We start from the raw sequence: 11,567 nt of genomic DNA on the forward strand, positions 1-11,567 counted from the left end.
CGACTTCAAACTTACATTGCTATAAGATAAACAATGTCTTGATAGCGATTGTTGTATTTGTGATAGCAATTTGACTTTCCTTGTTTTGTAGGTCAGGTCATAAAAAATAACATTTTTTTTTTGTAAGATGTCATCATTTTGTATAAATTTTAGTGAAAATTATTCGGAATGTCAAAGATAATTAAATGTTTTTAAATACGTCACTGTTAATTGTTACCTTTTAATCTTCTTGGAAGAGAAATGTGAGGAATATTTGATATGTATGACCCAAAACTTGAACCCTAGATCCACGGCAACTTTATCCTTTCAAGTTTGAAGGGTTTGATAAAATTGCTCATGATATTAGGGTTTAGTGGTCACGAGAAGATGGTGAATTTAGATAGTTTTTTTGTTTGATTATTTAAAATTTGTTTTGTTTGTTTAATTTTTTCTAACAAAATACAATTAAAAGATAAATTTCTAGATATTTACTATTTAGTATCATCATAAAAATTATCTATTTAGTAATTTTGAAATATTCATGTTACATTTTTTTTTCTTTTTCAATAGATAAAAACCATAATTTATATTGATATAAGAGAAGAAATTAACTTTGTTTTGAATTGATTTTGAGAAAGAAACATCGATGTTGAAGTCGCATCCTTGACCCGAAAATAAGTATGGAATAAGATTGCCCAAACCTATTCATGCGGAAGATAGGGGAAGGGAGAGGATTTGGTGAACAAAAAATTAGGGCTTGAACTTTGAAGTGGATCTCTGATACCTAATCACAGATTCGGTTAGATATAACAAATAAAGAAAATAACCTTTTTTTTTTTTAATTAAGAAGGGAAGATTTCAATTCAACTTTTCAAATAAAAGAAAGCATACATCAACCATTTAATAAAATCCTTGGATAGAACAAAAAAAAAAAAATTGTAGAACTTATTATATGGATAAAGAAAAACATTCTTACTTTCTTTTTTTCATCATCCATTTGAATTTATCAATTATTCGGTCTTCAGCTAAAATATCGTAAAAAATAAAAGTTAATTACTTGCAAAGAAGGAAATCTAATGCATTAAGAAACATACTCATTCAAACCGTAGAAAAGTAGCATTATTAATATTAGGCAGGGTGGCTGATGAACAAATGTGTTCGTGTTAATGCCTTCCAAGTTCCTATCATCTAGGAAAGACATACCCTAAATGACTCACTGATAGGAACATCTGAACAAAATCACCTTACCTGATTACCTTGATCATTTTTTGACGAATTACAAAATCGGTGATTTGGTATTTATACTTTCTTTAAAAGAAGAAAAAATTGGATATCTCAGTTATTTTATTTGTCTCAACACTAAGGATATTGTCCGTAACTCGATGAGAATGGTTAAAACTGAAAGCATAACCCATTAAAACTAAAGACAGTGATATATGTTTGTTTGTACAATCGTTTAGTTTGAAGCTGATCTTCCATTTGTGTCTTGAGTGTTTCCATGAGGTGATGATGTACCTGAGAACATGTCCATCACAGATCTGAAAGCTCCGGTTAACTCCTCTGGTATTTGCATTTGCATTTGCATTTGATCACCAAAATTCAAGTTGATGTTCCCACCTAGTCTTATTCCAGGTTCTTCTGATCCACTCATGTTGATGTCTTCCCCCTGCCTGTTTTGAGACGGCTGTCCCTGATATGCACTCGCTGCCATATTCATAAGCACGCTCGCAAAATCGGTGGGAAGGGCACTACTGTCAAAAGGCATTGTAAATGGAGGTGATGCACCATGACTCCTTGACCCAGTTGACTGGTTACTAGATCCCTGATTGTTTTGACTTGAACTAGCACTCTGCATGATGAGATTAAAACATGGACAGAAAATGAGACATTACGGAGAAAATTACAATAAGATCTCTTTAGAAAGGGAAGGGAGATTGATATAAATGCAGAAACACAAGAAATCATTAGAAAAGAACATTCAAATAGCAAATATTTTTTAGAACAAATGAATAGCAAACAAAATGGGTCCCATTTTCAAGGGGAACAGGTTTGAGACAGTCGTATCCTCTCTTTTGATATCAAATTGTAAGGTGGTATAACTGGTGATGGCTATTATGGGAGTGTTAATTACTACGTACCAACTTTTTGAATATTAAACACCTATAATCACGTTTCAAAAAAAGACTAAAAGTTCATATTACCTGATCCCGTCCTGCACTCTGCTGCTCATCTTTCAATTTCTGCTCGGCCACCTGTATATCATAATCAGAATGTTAAAACAACAACACCACAACAACAATGTAAGAAATAGAACATTAAAACCTACCCGAATATTTTCTTTCACAGATTCATTGTTTGGATCCAATTGCAAGGCTGCACAAGTTAAATAAAAAAAAAGGTAGAAACTACTTGTTTGACAGCATAAAGAATATCTTTGTTTTATGATCAACATCATTAGTTATTTTATGATCAAAGAAAATAACAGGACTAAAGAAAATGTGGGAGTTTTCTTTAACTGTGAAGGAAAATAATCCATACTAAGAGCCATCAAATGAAAACTCATAAATGATATTCTATATTTGGATGTGTCCATAAACAAAGATAAAAGCTACACACAATAAAATCAAGATTGTGGCTAATAAAAATGAAGCAAAATTGTCTCAACTTTTGCATGGATGGAATATCAGCTTCTACAATGCAAGATCCAAAATCAATTAACTAATTTCTAAAGCACAAAACTAATCATGGAAATTGGTCAGTATACCATAATTCAGGTTCTGTAGAATACCGTAAATTGCATCTTCCAATAGAGAGACAGAAAGAGCTTAAATTCACAAACTACACAAATAAATAAGACCATGGACTCACGCAAAGCAAATACAATGATGCAAAGTATCACAATAGCTGAAAATTACATGGCTAGAGAAAAAAATTGAATCCTGCTGCCCTTGTTTCTCAGTACAATAGTAACACGGTGTATAGCTCAGAAATAATTTCCCACCAACCTTTCTTAAATCCTTTCCCAATCGCATCAGCATAGCTGCCTTGAGCATAATATGCTAAGCCAAGACGACTGTATGCCTTGCTGTAATTGGGGTCAATTTCGATGGATTTAAGACAGTCTCTAATGGCTTCATTATAATTGTGAATTTGAGTGTAAGCAGCTGCCCTGATAAACATACATCATGATTCAATTAGACATTACAGTTTCACAGAGAAAAACATCTAAAAAAGTCAAAACTTGCCGCAATCAAATAAAATAAATAAGTATATCTCCAAAAATTACTAGAAACCAAACATAAACAAGAATAAAAACTTTTAAATCCTGATATTATCAAGACATGATGAACAGAAAAGACAAGTTTACTATTTCTAAAAGTCAAAGGCTAAAAGCTTTTACAGTGTTCAATGACACCGACAGGATGACCTAATAGTGCATGAATAATGTGGCATAGCAGGATTAAGGACTCTCCCATCTTTTGGTAAGAAAAAATTAACTGTCAATCAGTCTAATAATATTGCCCAAAAACCCATGCATTGCAATCATTATACTTCCTTTAACAAAAAAAAAAACTCATGTAACACTTAACAATTAAATATGATTAGACCATATATATATACACACTTAACAATTAAATATGAGGGGGGGGGGGGATCCACTTACACTAGTGTAAAAGTTACACTCTTTTTCTACCATTGGATTTGGATCAAAATAAATATTTTAAATCTTAGCTACTTTGATCCAAGGGTCAAAAAAGCATTTAACACTTATACTGGAGTAACTGGACCACTCATACATATGTATATATGTGTGTGTGTGTGTGTCTGTATACATACATACATACATATATATATATATATATATATATATCAAATTATCAGCATGCACAATTTAATGCAGCACCTATTACAATAATAAACTGCATTATCATCGCAAAGAGAAACAGCAATAGAATACAGCTCTATCGCATCAGAGTACAGCTTTGACTGCATGGCCCTGTTACCTGAAAGCAAAGACAATATAAACAAGAGAGCAGCATTTAGAGAGAAAATGAAAACTGCAAGATATTCTCAAAATCATGCTACAAAGATACCAACAGAATTTATGGTCATCATATCAACAATTCTCATACAATAATTCTTCGAAAAAAGATTTATTTAAATATATATATATATATATATATATAGAGAGAGAGAGAGAGACAAAGAGAAATCATGATAAGGTGGTCACTTGGGTAGTTTCAGGTATTGAATACTTCGAGTGACCTCAGGTTTTGATTGTTAAATTTTAGAATCAACTTAGGTTGGATCGCTTTTAGAATCAAGTCATTGACATTTTTAGCAAAAAATCGTATTGGACGGTTTGGGTTTCGAGCAAGTTGTTCGTTTGGGTCTGCTTTTACAACCTCCATTTCAAGACTATTAACAAATCAACAAATAAAACACACACATATTAGACAAACAAAGAAATGAACAAAACTTTCTCAAAGTCTTCAAATAACGAACATGTGAAATTAAAGGTTACACATTTAAAGCACTAACAGCAAACAAAACAAAAGGCACACAACTATTTTATTACCTTGACATTTGAATGTCTCAGCCAGGTTTTTATGGTCAAATGCCTGACATTGAGATCTTTCCATCTCCTGATGTGACAGATAATTAAGACATTAATAAAGGCACAACAGAAGCTATCTGATATCTTTAGAAAGTAAAAATCAAATATGACAATAACCATAATTAGCCAAAAAAATTATCTAAACTGAATGAGAATATAATTAAAAAGATCTAGTCCCAAACTCTCCTGATTTAATGATGTGAAAACAAGTTGGACTTTGATACCATCACTGGAGGATCGCAGATTCCTAACTACTTCAAAGCACTTAAAAGGAAAAGATATTGAGAATCCAAACAGCATTTATATCCTTCCTCGTACTCACATTTTCTACACAGCAAAACCTCAAAGATGACACATGCACTTAAACTCAGGTGGATAACATGCAACTGACAAAATTGCAACTCGTAACATAGTTCTCCAATCCCATCAGTCATTACCATGATTTTATGGTTAACTCACTAACTTACCTCCCCATCTAAGCCACTTGGTCAAGGATGCTTATTACACAGGAACTTCAACCTAGAAATTGGAATTTCACTCTTTCAGATTCGCAAGCCACATATCTATATGATGGTAAGATGAAAACATTAATACATTTCTCCAATATAAGACATAACTGAAGCTGTAGCTAGTCATGCAAAGGGGCATGTTACATTATTCCAGAAGAGGAAATAAAGGTTGGTTCCTAATAAAATAACCAGAAGAAATCCATCACAGATTCTCATATTAAATCGCTTAATTTAGGAAAAAAGATCATTAGTGATGCATAAATCCATCCTCGTTGAAACATTCATGATCATTATACCCCATCTCCTTGGCCTATCTTTCAATGCCAGTACTTTACTCATGAAAAAGACTCCTTTGCAGAATTTCCTTACATGCTGACTTTCAGTCAAAGTCTCTACAAGGACAGACCAGAACTTTAATTGTTTAATGCGTGACCTCAAGTAATTCAGCTATTTAATTTTCAGGACAGAGAATCTCCCTTTCTGATTGTCCTGCAGTCAACAAACTAACACTGACTACCAGAAAATAATCTTAAATGACCTTCCCCACGTAATTCAGCTAATTTACTTTCTGGGTATAATGATGTAGTTTAATCATGGATACACTATGAAGAAACTAATTCAAATTGAATGTGTACAATCTAACAGTAAAACAGAATCCACAAGGCAAATCTGAAGATATCTCAACAAGAACCATCACCTTGTAACAATTAATTTAAGCAACAAGAACCATCAACTAGTGCCAATTCACAATTCATCCAGTGCAACAGGTTTAATATACAATAGAGCAAAACATACATTTAGAGCATCTTGAAATAAACGAGTAGCTTTATCCAGTTGGGCAGGATCATCATTCCCATCAGGCATGGCCCTAAAGTAGTGAATTTTCTCTAGTGCAGCAAAGAATTGCCCAAATAGTTCATCCTTAGAGACCCCTGCAGGTTAGACTGGTGTCAAATTAGAATTATTTTGTATAACCTAAAGCATTGAAATATACAACACAGAAGTAAAACTATTTCTACCCTATTATTGAAAAGTCCAAAATGTGAGATTATCAACATAACAAGTCTTACCCGCAGACTGAGCTTCTCTTGTCCAATTATCCCCCTAATTCAGTAAAATCAAGGCACTAGTTGCATTAGAAAGAACTAGACAAAAAAAGTCCAAGAACATGGAAAGAAACAAAACAAGTGCTACAAGAGTAATGTCGCAATATCATGAATGCCTCCAGAATGTCATGTGAACTTTTAAAACTTGTAGCTAAATATCTTGATAATTCGATACAATATTATACAGACAAGTATGTATGCTATCATAAAATCTTCCGTTCAGTTCTCAGATATGGGTCCTCATTCATAAGAAGCAAATAATTTGAATATTTTCTCCCTTTTTTTTGGTCTTTTTAACTTGCCTCATTAAATAAAATGCTAATATAAAGTAGAGAGAACAATTGGAGAAAAAGTATAGCAAAAACAATGGAAATTAAATTCAAGAAAGCAAATAATGCCTACAGATTACGTTTTATATTTGTTAGAGGCAAGGAATTAAAAAATGAGCAGTTGGAATATTAAGGCTTAATAATTACTCTTGCAAGATAAAATTCTAAATGTAATTTGTTGTTGCAATATTAGGTAGAGCATTAGCAGTAACAATAACAATTCCATTATAAAATGACTCTATGCAAGCTTCAATACACATTACACATTCTCTTTTTACCCAACCAGATCCTTTCTTTTACTTTTATCAAACATCAACTCACTATAACTATTTGCATCCAAAATTTGATGTGAGATTGAATCAGACCCCACTATTTCCTAAAAGATGTCCTTGACAGAAAACCACTACAACGACATCCATTTAATGATAAGGAAATAGATCCATTTACAGAGAAAATTCTCCATATTAAATTTTAGATGGCATACATCACATTTAAGTTAAATCCTAAAGCCAAATATACGTTGAATAAACTTAAAAAAAAAAGGTGGAAAAAGTACCGGTTTTGATGCCTCCAAGGAATTAGCACTTCTGACATCATGGAAAGATGATGAACCGGGAGCACTCTCAGAAGTTCCCCTGTGACTTGAATCTGATTTAATTTTCTGATCTTCACATGCTTCCAATGAACTGAATATGTCAACTAATACATCAGGTTTTACATCATTTATAGAAGCTGAGTCAAGTTTAAACACTTCTGTCAAACATTCCCTGGCAACTTCAAGGCCTTCAAGATCAACCCCTGGAGCAGGTTCAACTATTTACAGAAAACAGAAGTGATTAGAAAACAATTTAACAAGTTGAGCAAACACAGTAAATCAAAAAGTATGTCATAGAGAAATGGCAGAAAAGTCTTTAGGCAACAGAGAAAATATAAATGTTTCATGGTGAAAAAGATTCCTTGCCCTACAGGAATTAGTAATAGTAACAGGCAAACTAAACAACAAAGAGATCTAGAAGCATATTTAGCATATGCTAAAGCAACCCTTAAATCAACTCAGGACACCCCCCCCCTCAACATTTCACAGTCCCCAAGCCCTCCCCCATCTCACCCCCCAAACAATAAATAAATGAGAGATGAAAAGAAAAGGGGAAACTTTATATAATCGAGGGTGCAAGCAACAAACATAATTTGATGACATCAATGATCTTAAAATTTAGCAACTTAACAAACATGATACTAGTCATGCATTTCAAAAGTACCCATCAACAATTAATCTCAAACAGGATGCACGCAAACACCAATTCCACTTGTTTTTCTTACTACCCAATGAGGTTGCATCCTAAGACAACGCAACTTGTTAACAAGATAAAACAAAAAACAGCATCAGTTCCATTGTTTTAGACACTCTGTAGCAGCTCTTAGGATAAAATAATGTTTACATCATTTTTTTGCTGATAATTTAAAGATCAGTCAAATCCTATAATAATACCTAAGCATTCTAGAGACATTCTCCAATGGAATCATTCCTAAGCTTATGCCGCACCTTTGAAGTCTTATCATACATGATTCATTGAAACGTAAAAAGCAGATAATCCCACTAAACATTTCTGCCCATATTGAATTGTGGACGGCCACACTCATCATTCTTACACCTCATTTTCTTTTCAACCTACCACATTCCATGAAACTAAGCAAGTTTTAGTCCCAACTCGGAATTTGCATTTCATAGATTGGTACACAACCTATTTTCCAACAAGAATGACCTAATTTTGCTTTCCAAGATCGAAAATCAATCAGCAAACGAGCTAATTTCGCATTTGCATCATAGCATAATCAAGAACAATAAAAAATGATCACTTTAAAAATAAAGCAAACAAAAAAAGAAAAAAAGGAGAAGAAATCAGTGATAAACGCAAAGTTAACCTAATTGAAAGATAAAAAATAAGAAATTACAGAATAAAACCAGAGGAGAGAGAGAGAGAGAGCGAGTACCGGAGCTGATGAAATCTAAGAAGGAGCGAACAATGCGACGAGAGAGGGGAGAATCGGTCTTTAATTTACCCATCGAATTTTGCAAAGAGAGCTTTTAAACAGTCTCTTCTTTCTTTGTTTTTTCCTCACGAGAGTTGGGGACTTCAATTCTAAGTGCAACAACTTCTTTGAGAAGAAATTGAAAACGGCAGACAATTGGTGTCGTTAGATGCCGGGCTGCCGCTATTCTTTTCTTGCAACCAGATTAGGATGGGATTCTTCCTCTTAATTTTGTTTTATATAATATTTATATATTAAAAAATGTACTATTAGTTTTAATTTTTGTAACTTGCTGATAATATATATCTACACGTCAAAGAAACTATAAAAAGAAAAAAAAGATGATGGAAAACTTGGTAGAAAAGGATTACAGGCAGAAGTCATAAGATATTATGACCACATGTTATTATCTTATCTAAGTAAATAATTTTTTATTTATGATTTAATAATTTAAGTTAATAAATTAAGTAATTATGTTTCATTAATATTATTATTAGTACTCATTTTTATCAACACAAAATAAAAGAGAGATTTTATGATGAAACGTATAAATAAAGATAATTAAAAGTTAAAGAAACACTCATTTTTCTACCTATAAATTAATGCTTTTTGTCATAAAAAAAGTAAGTAAAAGACTAAAATGTTAAGATAATGAAACAAAATAAAAACAAACAAAAATTATAAAACATTTTATTAAAATAAGTTATAATGGATCAAGGTGTGATTTCTTTTTATTTAAGAAATTGTAAACATCATCTTATTCTAAAACTTTATATATTAAGATTATACAAAATTAAGATTAGGTTGTATGACCAAAAAAATCTAATACGTGATATTAAAGCTTTTAGCTTAAAAACTTGTGATTTTTCTTTAAATATTAATTTCTTTATATTTATTATTATTAATTTTTATGATATATTTTCATGTTGATGTTTATTATTAATTTTATTTTATATTATATTAAAAGTTAAGAGTTTCAATGTTCTTTGTGAGTTAATATTAACATGATACATGAAATCTCAAAACAATAATTACAGCTTCTTTTATTTATTTATTTATTTTTGGATATCGTTAAATTATTGTTCATTTAATTACAATATAACTCATGTCTTTACATGAATTTAGTATAATAATAAATCATATTTATTATATTAATTTATTAATGAAGAAACGTATAACATAATGAATATATATTTGTTAGTCTAATTAATATATATATATATATATTAAAAGATATATAAAGCGTAAAGAAAGTTAATAAAGGTTGCATAATAAATATAAGATAAAATAAATGAAATTTAATAGTCATTAAATTGTAAATAATATAATTAAATATTATAAATTTTATAATAATTATGAAAGCCATTAATGTAAATGAATGTTTGACTGTTTTATGCATATCTACCTGTTATAATATATATATATATATATATATATATGTTGCATTTTACTATATATATATGAGATATAACAATTATGTAAAATTTATATATGGTAGTTTCTAAATATTTTGTTTACTAGCAACAATAATACCTTCCTCATATTATGTTTGGATAATTATTATCTCTATTATTATCAAAATAATTGTTAAGGTTATTTATTTTGATATCTACAGTATGAATAACTTGTTAGTCACCAAAGTGGCCATATTGAAATATTTTTTTATAGATATCAAATTAAATAAAATTCAACTACTCTTAGTTATGTGATGTTATATATAAGATGACATGACAACATATATTTATTAAGTAAATTGAAGTTCAATTATTATAAAATATTTAAGGATTGCCTAAAGGTAGATTGGTTAATTTTATAATTAAGAACATAATCATGATTAATTAATATAATTCATTAAATATTTTTGCATATCCAAAGATAATACATATGTCTAATAGAGTATATATAATTGCCAATAACGTGAAATGAAAATTAAGCATCAATTATGTTTATTGTTGTACATTATTGGATCATCCAAAGAGAACTTCAATGTATATTTAATATTTATATGAATGTTATTTAAATCTATATCATGTATTTAAGTTACAACTTAAAGCATTAACATATGAGCATTCTATCTAGTTTGAAGCATCCATTCTTATTTCTCTTTATTCGCAAACTTTGTTTATTATAAAGTTTAATGGACTTAATTTTTCTTAATGGTGTGAACAAGTCTAGTATCATCTAGGTATTTTGGATCTTAATTTGGCACTCCTAATTGATAGGTCTACTGCTATTATTAATTGTAATAGTACTTAACAAAAGTCTTTTCATAATGCTTAGGAAAGATCAAGTAGACTAAGTTTAATGTTCATGCGAATGACAATAGTAAATAACATTAAGTCAATGATTTCTAAAATTGATAATACTAAGGAATTTCTAAAGTTTGTGAAAGGTATGTTTCAATCTGACTCTACTAATAAGTTACTTGTTGAAACATTAATAGACATGTTAACTATCACGAAATTTGATGATTCTCATACCATGCATGAGCATGTCACTGAAATGTCAAATATAGCAACAAGATTAAGATTCATGGGAATGGAAGTGAGTGAAAGTTTTCTTGTACAATTTATTATAAATTCATTGCTTCATGAATATGGTCCATTCCAAATAAATTACAACACTATAAAGGATAAATAGAATGTGACTGAACTACAAAGTATATTTATTCAAGAGGAAACAAGGCTTAAGAAGTAAGGAATTCACTCAATTAATCACATAGACCTGTCAAGAGCTAAAAGGAAACCAGTAAAAAAAATGAAAAGGGCAATAAAAACTATTAAAGATTAATGTGTCATCTGCCCAAATCCACAAGAAGGAACAAAAAAAAGATAAGTGTCATTTTTGTGAAAAGTCCAAACACTATCAGAAAGATTACTTAAAAAGTAAGGTATGGTTCGAAAAGAAAGGTAAGCCTAGTGTTTTTGTATGTTTTGAATCAAATTTGACAAAAGTTCTTTATAATACTTGGTGCATTGATTCTGGTTGCACCACT

The 11,567-nt window shown here is 30.6% G+C and overlaps 1 protein-coding gene across 1 annotated transcript; it reads right to left on the reverse strand.

Annotated features, from left to right (window-relative positions):
• Positions 1–1,076: 1,076 nt before the first annotated feature.
• LOC111312302 (uncharacterized) lies at positions 1,077–8,794 on the reverse strand. The gene is made up of 10 exons (XM_022912449.2): positions 8,534–8,794; positions 7,098–7,354; positions 6,177–6,210; positions 5,902–6,038; positions 4,559–4,625; positions 3,884–3,983; positions 2,985–3,148; positions 2,306–2,352; positions 2,181–2,231; positions 1,077–1,828 (listed from the first exon to the last, which is right to left on the reverse strand). The coding sequence occupies exons 1-10, from the start codon at positions 8,604–8,606 to the stop codon at positions 1,436–1,438; spliced, it is 1,323 nt and encodes a 440-aa protein (XP_022768184.1). The 5' UTR covers positions 8,607–8,794; the 3' UTR covers positions 1,077–1,435.
• Between the last annotated feature and the right edge of the window lie 2,773 nt (positions 8,795–11,567).

Source organism: Durio zibethinus, chromosome 1 (genome assembly GCF_047325235.1).
Source record: "Durio zibethinus cultivar Kanyao isolate XHJ-2024 chromosome 1, ASM4732523v1, whole genome shotgun sequence".
Classification (NCBI taxonomy): Eukaryota; Viridiplantae; Streptophyta; class Magnoliopsida; order Malvales; family Malvaceae; genus Durio; species Durio zibethinus.

Bases quoted from the DNA above. Each gene is read 5' to 3' on its own strand.
- LOC111312302 (XM_022912449.2), bottom strand. From the start codon at position 8,606: ATGGGTAAATTAAAGACCGATTCTCCCCTCTCTCGTCGCATTGTTCGC. The intron at 6,039-6,176 runs GTAAGACTTGTT...TCTAACCTGCAG, and splicing joins AAGAGAAGCTCAGTCTGCGG to GGGTCTCTAAGGATGAACTA. The intron at 4,626-5,901 runs GTATGTTTTGCT...CTGTCACATCAG, and splicing joins TATTTCAAGATGCTCTAAAT to GAGATGGAAAGATCTCAATG.